General features: G+C 38.8%; 2 protein-coding genes across 11 annotated transcripts in view; one reads left to right on the top strand and one right to left on the bottom strand.

The window, feature by feature from the left end:
• CMSS1 (cms1 ribosomal small subunit homolog (yeast)) overlaps positions 1 to 16,435 on the top strand; it is a 393,374-nt gene that overhangs the window by 12,096 nt on the left and 364,843 nt on the right. The window contains exon 2 of one of the 5 annotated variants that reach the window (XM_021071317.1): positions 2,768 to 2,865. The exons of the other annotated variants lie outside the window; for them this stretch is intronic. The gene's annotated coding sequence lies outside the window, so the exon portion shown is untranslated. The remainder of the gene's footprint in view (positions 1 to 2,767; positions 2,866 to 16,435) is intronic. 5 annotated transcript variants of the gene reach the window in all.
• Positions 1 to 16,435, bottom strand: part of FILIP1L (filamin A interacting protein 1 like) — a 298,130-nt gene that overhangs the window by 7,434 nt on the left and 274,261 nt on the right. For 5 of the 6 annotated variants that reach the window (XM_021071310.1, XM_021071312.1, XM_003132710.6 and 2 more), the window contains one exon: positions 12,990 to 15,765. In XM_021071310.1, the coding sequence (XP_020926969.1) occupies positions 12,990 to 15,765 (2,776 nt within the window). Of the gene's footprint in view, positions 1 to 12,430; positions 15,766 to 16,435 lie in introns of those variants that run through there. The other variant, XM_005670252.3, reaches the window with a different exon arrangement.

Below are 16,435 nucleotides of genomic sequence, written 5' to 3'. Positions count from 1 at the left end.
TGTTATTCCAAAATCTTTAAAAAAAAAAAAAAAAGATGCTGTCTTTTTTTCTTGTATGAATTTTATACTTGGACGTGTTTCAGTAAATGAGGTATAGTGCTTTAAAATGTGTCATCTCTTGGAACATTTTTATAGAACATTATGTCAAATAGATTCAAGAAAGTTTTATCCAAATTTGGAGTGCATGGTGCAAGAGGAATCCATGCATATGGCTCTTTTAAGACCACACAGTGAATGTTCTACTAAGAGTTGGAGGCTCCTGGGTTTCATCAGAAAGCAGATGTCTTAGAAGATATTTAGCAAGTTGGAAAGCTCATTCATAGAAGAAAAGAATTTTTTTTTTTTTTTAATGTTTAAAACTCAGTTCAAAATGGAGATTGGGATTTGGAATGGATTGCAGGTCTGAAAAATGCTGAGTTCAGTGAGGCACAGGCCTTAGTTTTATTTAGGGAACAGTAGAAAGAAAAGGAGTAGTTATTAAATTTTTAAAATGTTAGCTTGTTTTGTCCATAGGTTCTTAAAATAAACTGAGCAATCTTTAAGACTCCCTGGTTCCAGGAAGTCATTAGACGGCAGTGAGCTTTAGTGCCCTCCCCTCAAAAAAAAAATTACCAAAAAGTAACAATTTTTTATTCAAAATCTTAATTCTGTAACTCAGTTTCTACTTGATCCTTATGCTCCTTCCCATTATCATGGAGGGCCAACATCCAAAAAAAAATCAGCATTTTTGGGGAAGCTATCAGATCCTAGTTAGACAGCTGGAGTCAGGATGTTTCCTTTTCTCTAAATGAAATTAATTTTGTAAGTGCTTTGAACTTTTTGGATATGTATTGGCAACATAATGTGTAACAAGGCTGTATTCACTCAGGAGTGTTCCTAACTCCAGAGACTGCCAGGCCCCTCATTACACCTTTAGCTCTAGAGGTTGAAAGGCTCAAGACTCTCAAAGACCTTGGGTCGTTTTCACTTGTGATCATTGGAGTGGTACAGGGCTGCCTTACTCCCTCAGGAACCCAGCTGTGGAATGCTTGGTCAAGGCCATGTGTTATCAGAATGACAGTGTTTTGTATTTTTGTTTTTATCTTTGTTTAATGGGAAAGTACATAAGTAATGATGATGGATATGATGATGAAAAGGAGGAAATACTAAACTGAAATGAAAATATCTTTGAAATATTGTTGCCTTCTTTTGTGTATTGTTTGGTAAATCACTGGTAACTTATTTTTTTAAAAAAGAAACTAACAGATAATGAATCTGGCAAATAGCCCAGAGTTTCATATGCTGCTTCAGCTTTTTTCTCTTCGTTTTCTCAGAACTTCCTCATTATACGATAAAATTTTATCACTAAAGATTTTATAGTTTTATATGACAAGGGATCCTTCAAAAGGAAACTGTAGTTTGATTAGCTACAGTAGTAGTTAGTGTAGTTCCAGCTAACCTCTTGTGAGAGGATATTTGGTTTTAAAGAGAACTGCCAAAGTGCTATGGTTTATATTTAAGAGTTGCCAGTTTCTTATGTGAAGAAAGGTTAGAGGAAATTGATGGTTTTATTTTATAATGTAACCTGTTTTTTTCATTGGTTTTTGTTTGTTTGTTTTTTCTTTTTAGGGCTGTATATGGATGTTCCCAGGCTAGGGGTCGAATCAGAGCTGCAGCTGCCGGCCTATGCCACAGCCACAGCAACTCAGGATTTGAGTCGCATCTGCGGCCTGCGCCACAGCTCATGACAACACCAGACTCTTAACCCACTCAGGGAAGCCAGGGATTGAACCCAAGTCGTCATGAATACTAGTCGGGTTCGTTACCACTGAGTCACAATGGGAACTCCTAATGTAACATGGTTTGTGGTTGTAACTAGTCACCTCTCAATCTCTTTGTAGTAATTACACCATGGGCAATGAGGGCAATCCAAGAATAAGCTTTGAAATACAGTTTTCAATAATCCTTCCTAATCTCAGTGCTTCTATTTTGGAACATCACATGTAGAAATAGAATGTTAAAATATACTAACCTTGTTGTCTTATTTATCCCCTTCCCATTTATTCATGAGATTTTTCACCTCAGCTTTTTTTCTTCTTCTTTTGTTTTGGTACCCACTCCCCTTCTTTCTCATTCTTTCATTTGTACCCATGTGAATTTTAAAAAGTTATTCATCAGGCTTGTATCTTACAGCAGCCTAGGGTTAGTTGCTAGAGCCGAATAGACCTGGGTCGGTCTCCATTCCAGTTCTGGCACCAGCTAGCTGTGTGTTCTTGAGCTGGCCAGTTAGCCTGTGCAGACCTTAGTTTCCTCATCTTGTAACCCTTACTTGGGGATTGAAATACCTACTTGCGACTTCTCCAATGGGTAGACATACTGTGTAAGAAAGTCCCTGGCACATCCAAAGTGTTAGTTATTATTAATGTCAACGTTATTATCTTTGTCTTTGTCTTTATATCTGTTAAGATGCCTATTTCTCAATCACAATCATAACTTACCTTCTTTGGTTATTTTACCTTTCTTTTCTTTTTTTTTTTTTTTTTTTCCGCTTTATCCTTTGTTCTCCCATCTCTCCAGTTAATTATTGGAGACATGTTGCTAAGCATAGCAATTGTGGCAGCTAACCACTGGGGCTGTGTTTCTAATCACATCTAGCCCAGAAAAGAACCCCTTCACACATCCTTTTCCCTCTTTATCCTACTTAGTCTATTCGTTATGAGCTTTTCCTTTTTAGAGTTCACCTGAGAACATTATTTTCTACTCTTTTGTGTCTTTTCCTATCTTTTAGTTGTTCAAAAAATGAAGGAGTTATACCAGCTATGAAGTCCTTTGACCCTGACATTCAGTGATTCTGTGAAAAGAACAAATGCAGCTGTGACCACCCAGGTGTGTTGTGAGACCTGCTCATCTTTATTGAGCACCTGCTACCAGCAGTATTTAGGTCTTGATAATGCAGAACAGTGGTTCTTAAATTTTATAAGCCCAAGAATGACTCAGACTGCTTATTAAGATGCAGATTCCCTGCACTGGAGTTCATAAATCTGGGTATGTGGAAATCTGTGGAGTCTTAGGTAATTCTGCTAAAGGTGATCAGTGACTGCAGTTTGAGAAACATTGATAGAAAGTTTCAAAAGTAAATGATAGGAGTTCCCACTATGGCACAACAGGATCTGCAGTATCTCTGCAGAGCCAGGGTACAGGTTTGACCCCTGGCCTGGAACAGTGGGATCACATCACAACTGCAGCTCAAATCTGATCCCTGGCCCAGGAACTCCATATGCCATGGGATGGCTAAAAAGGGAAAAAATAAATTTAAAATTTAAGTTTTTTTAAAAAGAAAGTAAATGATAGCTGATTCTTGCTCTCAAGAGATTATAATATAAGAGGGGTAACAAGTAATTATAACAAGAGGCAAAATGAAGTGCTATAATAAAGGTACGAACAAAGGTGTTTTGGAAACTCAGAGGAAGATTGAGAAAAATAGTTTTCTGGAAGAGTTGGCACTTGAGATAGGAGTCAGATTTCAATACAAGGAACAAAGAGAGAAGAACATTACAGCCATAGGAACAGCATGAACAAAGGTACAGTGTTAGAAGGCCTGATGGTATGTGGGAGGAATATGGGAGGATGGTCAATACTATATTCTGATGAGTGTGCAGATTATGTCCAGAGTTTCAAAGGGAGATGAGGTGAGCTATGGAGGCCTGGGAGAAGTGCTATTTTGAAGGGAGGGACTAGAGGATTGCCATAATCAGGACAGTGTTGTAGAAGGATCACCAGCAACAAAAGTAAAGAGTTGAGGGGTTAAGTGTAGTAGATTAACTATCTTAGTAGCATCTGTACTGAGGTCTGGATTTGGGGAGTTGTTGCACAAATGAAAGGGGGAGGGCAGAGGAAGAAATAGGCAGAGTGGCTGATTGGATCTGGGGGATGAGCAGAAAAGTGGAGAATGGCACCCAGTTGTTGAACCTGGGTGACAGGGAAGGCGGTGGACCTTACCAGAAGTTAGACAAAGAGCAATCCAAAGGTGACAGTGTGCTGAGGAGTGGGGCCCATGCCAAGTTTGAAGTGTAATTGGACCTTCTATATGGAAGGGTTTGGTGGGCATTGAAAGCTTGGAGATGTTGCTTTGAGAATCGTTATAGAAAAATTGTTGATACCATTCAAGTAGCTGAGACAGCCTAGGGAGAAAATTTAATTCCTCCTCACCTGCCACTTTTTTCTTCTCCCACTATCTGTACTTCTGTACCTTTTCCCAGAGCCTGAGAGGTGAGTTTTGATGGGCCCTATCCTGTGCCCACACCCCCTCTATAATACTGCCTGTCTTATTAACTGATAAGTGTTACTAGTTCTCAGAGCAGCCCTCTAAGGGGGCATTTCTTTCCAGTACTTGAACAAAACACAGTGACTGAACCATTTTCCAAGGCACTGATGAGTTAGCTAGGGGAAGGGAAATCCTGCCCGTCTCCTGCAGTGATCAGACTGGCCCCTGGGCCATTGTGTCTGGGCTGAACCTACAGATTACATAAACTCGGGGTGGGGGGGGAGGTGTCTGCCACTCCTTAGCATGGGGGGGGCCATCAGTAATTACAGGATGGTCCCTCTATAGCACATTTCCTTCTTCATTGGCAGTCTAAGGACGTCGTGGAATAGGGTCATAGTTAATAGGTTGGCCTGAAAAAATAGTAGTAATTTCCATTGTTCTCCCTAGTTCTCTCATTATTCTGAGAAGCTAAAAGCAGTGGCTCTGGCAGCATTTATATTTCCCCAAATTTTTGTAATAAATATGTATTATTGTTAAAATCAGGGAAAAAGTTTTCTGTTAAAATTGTGCTGCTTATGTCTGTCAGTATTAGATGTTATCCTTCTCAGAGTAATCCCTGCCCATTGACTGACTCCCTGCTGCCCTGAAGGAGCCCTCTGGTGTTTAAATGTTTCTTATGTTATGGACCCTTTGGAAATCTATTGTGATTTTTGGTTCACTTCTTTTTCTTTAAAATGGTGCTTTTCTGAGGCCTCAAAACTGACTGATATCAGTGAATTCAAGTGAGAACATCATTTAAATTCATTTAAATGTAAAGAACAGAAAAGGAATAGGTTTTTTTGTTTTGTTTTTTTTTTTAGAGCAGGGGGCCTGTTTGGGGGGAAACCGGCCAAGTCCCTAATGGTGAAGGATAGTAATTTGTTCTTGAGGAACTGCTTTGAGTGGCTGCATTGAAATAGGTTTTTGTTGTTTTGTTTTTTGGGGTTTTTTTGTCTTTTGTCTTTTTAAGGCTGCACCCTCAGCATATGGAGGTTCCCAGGCCAGGGGTCAAATCGGAGCTGTAGCTGCTGGCCTACTCCACAGCCACAGCGATGCAGAATACAAGCCGTGTCTGTGACTTACACCACAGCTCATGGCAATGCCGGATCCTTAACCTACTGAGCAAGGCCAGGGATCCACCCCTAGTCCTCGTGGATACTAGTCGGGTTTGTTAACCATTGAGCCACAATGGGAACTACTGAAGTAGGTTTTTATATGCACTTAATTGTAATGAGAGATGATTGGAGACCAACTTGAAGATTTTCCTCTAAAATGGCAATTTTATTTGTGATGCTTCCTTGCTTTACAGTTATTTAATCCTGAATTGGAAGCAGAATTTAGAGACTAACAAGATTGAACCCTAACACTTCTTCCACTGAGTTAAAAAAAAAAAACAGTTTTTTTTAAACTTATTTTGGGACCATAGGTCTTTCCTTATAGGTCTTGATGTTGCTTGAGAAATGGAAACCCTAAATTCGGGTATGTCACCTAGGAAGATTTTGTAGGGTTCTGCAAAGGCAGAAGTCCCACCACCTCTGGTGGTACTTGTCTTTTTGATGGCTAGACTTTGATCCCTAGATTGTCTTTTCTGTAAGTCTTGGGTCACTGTTAGGACTATCAAGAGGGCACCTACTTAGAAACTTTGAGAGAGTTCCTGTTGTAGCTTAGCAGTTTAAGGACCTGATGTTGTTGGGCTTCCATCAATCCTGCCCATTTGTGTGGGGCTTGGCCTTTCATACTCACTATTTTTTGTTAACCTAACAGTAGCCTGAGGGAGATGGGAGGAGTTGAAAGAGGAGGCATATTGCTACTCTCTTCTAAGGTGATCAGATGGTGTTGTAGTTTCAAAAGAGGTAAGGCTTGGGCTAAACCTTTCAGTGTAGGTCATTTGATGGAGAAGAGAATTCTATCCAGGAGCAGTGGGGAGGAGGAAGGAGAAAGCCCTGTGACTTTGTAGGGGTGACTCAAGTGTTCTGGCAGACTTGTGAGGCAGAGTGCAGGAAGGTAATGTTAGGCACCTTGAGTATGTCCACAGACAATGGAGAGGATTAGATGCAAGTTGTCATTCTCCTGCTTGCACCAACAAAACTTCTCAGTATGTTGCCATAGAAAGAGAATGGGACAGTGAAATTAGATCTATCTTCTGTCTCTTTTTTTGTCACAAACAGAGCCAGCTAATTTTCCTTACCTCTCAGAATTTAAATTTTATATCTCTAAAGTTATGATGCTATCCACTTTACAGGGTTGTTGTGAAATGAAAGAATTAGTTTGAGGAGAAAATGCTCCCTCGAATTGTATTCAAGGCCCTTCGTAGTCTGACAGTACTGTGTCCTTTTCGCCTTACCCCTGCCCCAACCATCAACATCAGCCACACTGCATTGCTCACTGTTCCTTGAATGCTGGTTTTCTGCCCTCCTGCTTAACCCCACACCTCTAGGCTCTGAGCATCTCCTGGAATGCCTTTTATCTTTTCTCTAATCCCAGTCTTCCTAATCTCCCAGCCCTCCCCCACCCCCTCAAATCTTAACTGTTTCTGAAACCTGCCCCTGAACTCTGCCCAGAGTAATCTGCTCCTCCTCCAAACTCCAGTTAAGTGCTTGCTATCTACAGATTCCTTCTTTGTGTTGTGGTCTTAATTACCTTTTAAGGCAGTCCTCCACTCCCACCTTAGATTCTAAATCTTATACCTGCATAGCTATCCTGCACAACAGTGAGTAATACTGATACTTCGTAGTAAATATTTGTGGGTTCATTCTTGTGGTGATTTGTTGAGAAATGAATAGAGCCTATATCCTAAGACAAAACATTTGTGCCTGTGGAGACTATAAACTAATACAAAGGAGACTGAAACTCCTCAGAGAGGACTCTTTAGAAAGGTCTAAACAGTAAGGGTTATCTCTTAAATTCTTGGGAATCCTGCTGAAACATGTGTAAGGCAAAGTTGATTGGCTATGTAGACTTCTCCTTACTTCTCCCAAAGCCTTGTGAGAAATGGAAAGCTCATCTGAAAATACTAGTTTATAGTATGGTATCTTTGAAAGAGACAAATGTACAAGGAATTAATACAAACATAAATGTTCAGGGAGTTCCCATTGTGGCTCAGAGGGTTTTGAACAGACTAGTATCCATGAAGATGCGGGTTCAATTCCTGGCCTTGTTCAGGGGGTTAAGAATCCAGCATTATGGAGTTCCTGTCATGGTGCAGCGGAAACGAATATGACTAGTAACCATAAGGTTGCAGGTTCGATCCCTGGCCTCGCTCAGTGTGTTAAGGATCCGGCGTTGCTGTGGGCTATGGTGTAGGTCTCAGATGTGGCTTGGATCTGGAGTTGCTGTGGCGCTGGCATAGGTCAGCGGCAACAGCTCCAATTAAACCCCCAGCCTGGGAACCTCCACATGCCACTGGTGTGGCCCTAAAAAGACAAAAAAAAAAAAAGAAGAAGAAGAATCTAGGGTTTCTGTGGCTGTAGTGTAGGCTGGCAGCTGCAGCTCTGATTTGACCCCTAGCCTGGGAACTTCCATATGCCCTAAAAAGCGATACCACCTTAAAAAGCAAAAAGAAAACAAATAAACAAAACTTGTAAATGTTCAAATATGCATGTGCTCTGGGCTGATCTGTCAGGTTAGTGGAAACTAGCCTTATGCAATGAAATTCTTCAGTGAAGATTTTTAAAGTTGTTTTGAGGCTTATCTTTAGTCAGATTCAAGATTCTTCTCTCTACACACCAGACCAAAGAAGCCCCTGAAGGACTGTGAACATTTTGTCTCCTTTATACTTGCCCAATTCAATGTGCCTTGGTCACTGGATTTGATCAGTAGTGTCCATGCGATGCTTTAAAGAGAATATATTGCATGATGAGACACTGCATGTCACTGAGACACAGTACTGTGTCAATAAACGCACTCCACCCTTCCAAAGGCAGGGTGTGTGAGACAGCCTTTGTAGGTCTGCAGGGCCTATATACATTGTTGGTTATCCAAAAATGGCCTTTAAAAAAAAACGAAACTAATAGGCAAAAAAAAAAAAAAAGGTTTGTTTTAGGTTACTTTACAAAAATATGCAGGATCATTAGGCTATGTGGGAAAAGAACTCACTAAAGTAAGAAAACTAATTTCAGGTTTTCAAAAGACTCTCTCAATCAGATAAATTTTATTTCTCTTGACCAATAATTTTGTGAAAAAAAAAGTGAATTAAAAATGAGGGCATAAAATGATTTTCCCTAGGATTGCTGACTGCAGTGCTAAAGATTAGTTCAGATTACATTTTTATGGCACCATTCTAAGTGTAAAACCTGATGTCCTAATGGAATATTAACAGATTTGTATGTGTTGCCATATGGAGAGTGTTAATTCATTATCAAATGGTAAAGCACTTAGAAATGTGTTGGCCAGTTTATTTGCTGGACCCCCCAAAGGATTCCTTACCCTTCAGCCTTTGGGGGATGCCTGCTCTGACATATTTGCCTAAACAGCCAAAAAGTCAAAAAGTCCATCAGATGGAAGGGAAAGAACTTTTAAGTGCAAATGAATTTTAAGGGGGTTTAAGATTTATGGGTTTTATTGAACCTCTTATGTTCCTTGCTCTTTCTTGCATTTGCTTCACTGTGGCCTGAAGTGAATGGAGTGCTTTGTTTTGGCTCATCCAAACTGCTCGCCATTAATGTGTGTTCTAGACCATTCCCCCAAAATGCTGTCGGGTTACCTTTAGGGCCTGGAATCTGAGATAGAAACAGAGCCTGTAGGTATCAGGCAGCCTGCTTCTGCTCAGTTAAAGATTCAAGCATCTGTGCCTTGCTACAGTTGTAAAACTTAGAACCTTCCCACCTTATAAAATGGTAGGTTGTTTGTTTGTTTGTTTTCTCTTTTGAATAAAAATAAAACCTGGGGAATAAGCCTTCTGTTTGTCATGCCAGCCACTAGAGGGTAGAATAGTCATACTTCCTGAAACAGGTATATTTCACTCTAATAGAGCAAGACCAGGGTTAGAACATATTTTCATTGTTTAGCAATATATAAATTTCTAAACCAATGGAATTCCTTTCTTTAGGTACATACTAATCAGCAGAGGAGCTTGTTAAAGATGCAGCTTCCTGAATCCTCACCCTCAGTCACCCTCAGAGATTGTAATTTGATAGCTCTGTATGGGAAATCAGGGATTCTCATATGTGTCTTGAATTTTACTTTGAGAAACATTGATCATAATGTTTTGGGCATGCATTATTGCCTGATAATCTTTTATCTTAGGATTGCAAAATAAAATGATTATTTTGGAGGAAGAAAAAATATAACAGAAACCAGAGTGCAGGGAAACTAGAGTGTTATTAAAGCTCTTTCCCTATCTTTCTCTAACAAGTTTCAAAGGAGACTCACTCTGTAACGATTCAGAATCAAGGAATTAAAAACATATTTTTGTGTGGAATTGTATTTTAGTCAATAAAGATCACAGAATCTTTAGGCTTCAAAGTCTAAGAATTTTTAGTTAAATAGCCCTTTTATAACCATCTCACAATGCAACCTAATTTTATCCTTTGGGTGTCATGAAGACCCTATACCTAATGTCTTGACATTGTGAAATGTTGTTGTAGAGACTTTCTGAGTAGAGCTCATCTAATCCTGTCATCATTTTGAGCATATATACTTTCCTTTGGATTAAAGATCCAGCTATAGTAATGCACATTGTCTTTCTGGCAAGGTGATGATTTTATTTTTGCCATTGTCCCCAGAGAACAATGGCATCCTTGGGAAAGCTTTACCACTGCTCTTTAAAGGGGAAATAATGTAGTAAAATCTTTCAAATCTGTGAGAAGATGCTGCAGCTTAAAACATTAAAGAGATAGGAGGACTGAGAAACTTGGTTCTGAAGCTGGGACTTCAGATGAGATGAAATAAAGATTTTTTTTTCTGACATTTATGAAAGCAATCTTCTCTTCTACGAGTCTCTCATGGGCCTTTTTTCCTTTAAGAATACAACCCTCTACTTTTACGTATCTCATATTAAGTTTTTTTTCAGTGCCATTTTCTCTCCTTCCTTGTTTTTAAGGTTTTACTGTGATTTTATATGAATGAAAATGAAAATTCTGTAACCTCCCAAACACACACACATGCACAGAGTTCTGAACAGTTGTTTTGAAATTAAAGACCAAAAATCTAGCATGTGCCATTATTTGCATAATTTTATGGAAAAGGGAAGATGCTTTTTTTTAGAGATGATGCTCTCTACCATAAATGTTAATTAGTAGCACTTTTAGTTATATGTTATTAATGGCAGTGTTCCTAAATTTTGATGTGGGTATGAATTTTGACACTGAAGTAATCCTAGTAGAGGAACCTCTAAGAGAGGTTCAGTTCCTTGAAAGTCCAGTATATTTCCAGTAATGTTAATTACTTGGGAAGCCTATTTATAGTTAATTATATGGAGCAGATGATGAAATGAGAATCAGTGCATTATAATCATGGAGCAGAGGACTTGTAGTCTTAACTTTATTGTAGAGAATTGCTCTAGCCCACATAAGATAAAAAATTGAATCCTTATAAAACAGGCTAATGAATACCCCAGAGCTTTCAAATTCTGTTACAGGTGTGCCAAGAATGGATCTTTCCCTAAGCATTTGGGGCAGCCAGGAGGAATCTGGGGTGACAGGAGTCCCTCAGCAGAACATCTCTGCCTCTTTATCCATTGTATTCAGTGTGTTTTCTGTTTGTGTCATTATTTGACAAAAATTGAGAAGTGCTCGGAAGACTTTGTTCTTTAATACTTCCTAGTTTCTGTTCATTATTTCATGATCAATTATTCACTATTCTCTAAAGCATTACTTATACTCTTGATTATTATCTAGAAAACATCTTATGCAGCAACATTATGAATGTCTACTTTGAAAGATATAAAATGTTGTATGTAGTTTCTTGTAAAGTTCTAACCCAAGATGACTTAAAAATAAAAATAGTTTTGGAAAACATTTAGACAGTATGTATTTTGTAATACAGTTGGGTCACTGCCGATTCCCAAGATAAATGTGTTTAAACAGAAGCTTTCTCATTCATCACTAGCCTTAGCTTTCATCTAAATTTATTTAACGATGATGCAAGCCCACAGCATTCGAGTTGCAGTACATCACCATGGATATGTTTCTGTCAACAAATCCTTGCTTTGCTATCTATCATGAAATTGATTTTTCAGGGGAAGGAGGATAATTGTGAAAGATTCCCTTTTACTTTTAAAGATCTTCACAGTTTGCCTGGGTGTCTAAATTAATTGTGTTTAAAATCAATAACTGGCAATAAAATTGACCACACTATATTAACAGGTTAGAAAAGGGAAAATGGCAACGAGCTACTTTGTCTGAAATCATCTTTTTGGAATGTGGCTTTGGGACCAGGTTTGAAATTTAAAATGTTCCTTTGAAAGCTGTTGTTCTCTGCTACAGAAGTACAATTATGTTCAGAGTCCCATTAGCCGGGTGTAAGAATTCCCAGGATGCTTTTTTTTTTTTTTTTTTTTTTAGGAAGACTTGAGTTTTTCTTGAAAATGGCATAACAAAAATCACAGAAGAAACTTCCCTCAGCTAACACTGTATTTTTTTATACATGCCTTTTCTATAACTTATGTTTGTAACTATCTCTGGTTTTTATTTGCTTGTTGGCAGTTAAAAAAAAAAAGCAAGATTAAGTTTATGCTTCTTAATGCAGCCCACTAACAAACAAGCAAGGTAGGAAGCACCTACCTTAAGTAATTCAAACTATTTTGGGAACTAAATAGGAGAAAGTGACAAGGATGACATCTTTGCTCTGAAGCACAGTGTTCATAAGCATATGTCATAGTGGCTGATTCCAGGTTTGGATGCAGCTATATGTTTTAAGGGGATTTTCATCTATGATAAAAATACAGTCAACTCTTGACTGACCTGTTATTTCCAGCTGTGCTTTTTCTGGCTTCTTATCACATTTCAAAGCTTTTTACTTTCACCATCAGCTCATATGTGCTCATAAAATCAAATTACTTAATATTATTTTATTCAGTTATTGTCAGTAAACATTAAGTTTCTGAATTCCTAATGTGCTAAGTACTGTCCTGGTCACCAAGGATATTCACATACATCTCAAGCATGAAGTTAAGTTTCCTCCTGAGAGATGTTATAGTTAACTCTGAGATAAAAAAGAAATAAAGTTTTATTTATTTCAACTACTTCCTCCTCCTCCTTTAATACATGATCAGAAGTTGAGCAGGTCCTGTTTGTTTCTAAGTAAGAATTAAGACACTATGAACAGAAAATGAAATTCTATTATACATGCAAAAAAAGAACACAAAATGACCAAAAAAAAAAAAAAATTCAGCAAGCAATGGTAAAAATAACAATTTACTGCTTTATGATGTTAAAGTATTTCACCAAAACAAGTTGCAATCAAATTAATGTGAGTTATGGAAATGAAAATACATAAAAATGTATTTATACAAGTGCAGACTAAATATTTTCCATACAGATATGTAAATGAAAAGATATACAGTAAGTGCACACTTGATATGACTATGCAGGCAACAGTTAGTTTCAGATACTCTTGGATAGTTCATGCATAAACTTTCCCAAAGTACAAGTTCAGTCATCTTTTGGGGGATGTGGAGGGATCATTATAAAAAAGGACTGAGTTCCTTGCAATGCTGTCAGTATAAACTGGATCAGGGTGAGGGTCATCAGTTATATATATTACTTACTGTAATTTGTGATTGTCGAGGAAGAGGTGTAGCTGTTGGTGTGATAGTAATACTGCTGGTGACTTTATTGGTTGTTTTGTTTAGTGCCCCATTAGTTAAGCCTTGAGTTCGGTTATCCTGCAGTGGTGTTGAAGGGCTAGCAGGTCTCACGGGGCTGGCTACAGCTTGCATGTAAGGACTTCCTAAGTGAATGTGGATTTTATTATCCTCAGTAGTTATCACACTTGAACTGTTACTATTTGAACGCTGAAACTGCCATGATGACTGCCGGTCAGGGGAGACTCTGAAAATCGCGTGCTTGGCACTGATTTCTATTGGCTCTGGAGAGCGCCCCTGCTCAGGGGAGCTAACTGAACCAGTAACAGCCAAAACTTGAATAGGTGACATTGTTCTTTCTGGAGTTATGGAACCACAAGACTCTGGTGTCTGTGCCCTGGCAAAGGCTGCCATGGTAACCGGGGACATGCCTTGCTCTAAATTCATAAGGCCTTCAGCAGAGGTTTTGGATTTCACTGGTGTTATGGAAGCATTTTGGAGGATGGTTATCCTTTGCTTTGGGGTGCCACAGTTTGGTATCACTGCAGTGCTTGTGTAAGAGTGAGGACTCTCTGTGGTCGGACTTGTTATTTCAAGAGTGGCTGTGTTCTGGACGTGGTCTGGGGTAACCTTTATATGAAGTGGCTGCCCAGGTGTGTGGCTTAGTACTAGATCCCCAGGTTGCACGAAGTTGCCATTGGGTTTAGTTTGTATTTTTCCATTCTGAGGATGGCCCTCCTTGGACTTCATCCAAGGAATCCATAGCTTCCTGTTAACAGGACAGGGAGTAGATGAGTTGCATTTGAAGGACAGTACAGATTCCTCATCATTAGGATCATCTTCCTGGTCCTCACTCTCCTCATATAACTGACCATTGATGACTGCTCGTTCCAGAGGAATGAGACTCTTGTAATCAGGTGGCTCATTGTCTACTGCTTCTGTTTGAACTTCCTTAGAAAATACTTGAGGGTCAGATATTCTTCTTCCATTCAGACTGGGCCGAAGGCTCTTACTGAAATGACGGTATCGCTCTAACTCTTTAGTGAGGTTTTCAATCTCTCTTCCTAAATCTCTGTTCCTGTTTTCTTGTTGATTGAGTTTCTTTTGCAAAAGAGAATGATCTCCCTGGAGGTGACATATCAGGTCCTCGGTTGCCATGTATTCATGAATTTTCTCTTTAAGTGCATCCACTTCTTTTGAGAGGTGCCCTGATTTAGCTTCTTCTTCTTGAAGCCTTTTGAAAAGCCATTGTTCATGGCTAGACTCTGTCTTTTCTGCTAACTTGTACTTGGCAAGTTCCATTTTAACATGCTCCAACTCTTCAGATAAAAACTGAGCTTTGTCTCGTTCATTAGCATACCTTCGTTCTAGAGTTTCATATTCATCTTCAGTTTTCATGAGGTCATCCTCAATGGCTTTCATATCCTTTAGCTTCAGTTTCAGTCTTTCCACTTCTTGAGAGAGCTCTTTAATCTTATTGTTTTCTTGGTGTAATACTGTTGTGGACTTACTAGAATCTTGATTTAATTTGGTTTTTTGGAAGTCTTTCTCAATTGCTTCCAATGATTGAAGCCTATTTTTCAACATGTTAACTTTGGACAGGAGATCACTTCCTTTCTCCTCTTCTGCTTTCAGTTTGTTTTTTAGATCATCTCGTTCTTTGGTTACACTGTACATTTTTTCTTCCACATCGGTTTTGGACTTCAGTGCTCGTTTTGTTTCCTCAATTAACTTCTCAGTAACTGTTGTCACTTTACTTTGCTCCACTTGAAGCTGAGAAGCAGCAGCTTGTAACTTATCTTCTGTTTGCTTTAGTTTTTCACTCATTGTTTTCCGTTCATCAACCAACATCACAGTTAATGTTTTCAGTTTAGTTAAATCTTCTTTTAGGGTGAACTCTGTCTTTTCTAGACGACTTTCAATGGTTTCTAGTTCTTTAAGCCTTATCTTTAAACTCTCCAGTTCCTGAGACAACTGCTTTGTAGTCATCCTTTCTTTTTCTAAATTGCATTTCAGAGAATAACATTCTTGTTTGCTTTTGTTGAAAGCATCTTCCAATTTTTCCAGAGCCATAATTCTTTTATTGAGTTTCTCAACCTCTAGTTTAAAGTCTTTACTCTGTGTTGTTTCCTTTTCCAGCCTCTTATTGAGATCTCTGCACTGTTCCTCCATTTTTATGAGTTCTTCATCTTTCCCTTCCATCTCTAGGACACGTTTCCTGAGCTCCTCCACCTCAGCCATGACACTGGAGTTTCCATATTCTCCCTTGTTGACTTTTTCTTTTATATCTTGCAGCTCCTCTTCTGCTTTTCGTAAAGACCTGTTTGTCTCTTCTAACTCATCAATTTGCCGGCTAAGAGCTGCCAGCTTTTGTCGAAGCTGGCGATTTTGGCCATCCTCATTGGTGAGCTTTGCCATAATTGTTTCTTGGTTCTGGTGAAATTTTGTGGTTTGCGTTTGCAGTTCGTTCTCTAGTCTGGTTGCCTTCTGCTCTTCTTCCTGAACTCTGGCTTCAGCAAGGGCTAGTTTAGCATGTGTTTCCTTTGCACTTGTGGTTAGGTCTTGAATTTTCTGCCTTTGAAGGGCAAGCTGTGCTGTCAGCCTTTGTTGTTCATCCACCACCATCAAAGCAAAAGACTTCAGTTTGGTCAACTCCTCTTTCAGGGCAGTGACCTTCTTCTCTTTTTCTTGTTCCTTCTTCTCCTGGGACTCAGTTTCTTGGTCAATCAACCTTTTCAATCTGAAAAATATAAGAGTGCATTCTATTTTGTGATTGGTGCTTTAGAAATTTATCTGCTGTGAGTAAACATTTGTAATTTAGAAAGTCAGTATCAAATCAGCTCATACAAAATATGGAAAAGAGTTCCTGAATTTGATGTGGGAGGAGAATATTTATTAAACAGATGTCTTGCATTTTTGTTTTCATTATGTGCTTTCCTCCTACCTCTCATTGATTGGTAACAGTTGCAGTTTACCAGGAGCCTTAGTAGAAGAGAAAAGGCAAGAATGTTTGGTTTAAATTGCATGTATAACATATACCCAGTCCACCTTATAGCCTGAAGGCTGTGAAAACAGAAACAAGCATGAGAATTAGTTGGACCTGTCTTTAAGACTGGCTCTACTCCTACCAGCCAGTTAACCTGGGCAGTTATTTAACATCCCCTGAGCTTCTGTTTTCTCTATGAAAAAGAGGCAATAATTGTATTATCTCAGGGGCCATTTGTGAAAATTAAATGAGATAATTCATCTGAGATTCTCACAATGCTGGCACATAATAAGCATTTGATAAGTGTTCCTTTTTATTAATGTGGTTATTACATTTATCATGTGCTTTACTTGAACCATTATAATATGTGGTACATTAATGTTTGGTGCTCTACTTCCTGATTCTTAGTTAAGATAAAATTTAT

This window comes from Sus scrofa, chromosome 13 (assembly GCF_000003025.6).
Source record: "Sus scrofa isolate TJ Tabasco breed Duroc chromosome 13, Sscrofa11.1, whole genome shotgun sequence".
In the NCBI taxonomy this organism is placed as follows: Eukaryota; Metazoa; Chordata; class Mammalia; order Artiodactyla; family Suidae; genus Sus; species Sus scrofa.
This window is presented reverse-complemented; position numbering and strand designations above follow the sequence as displayed.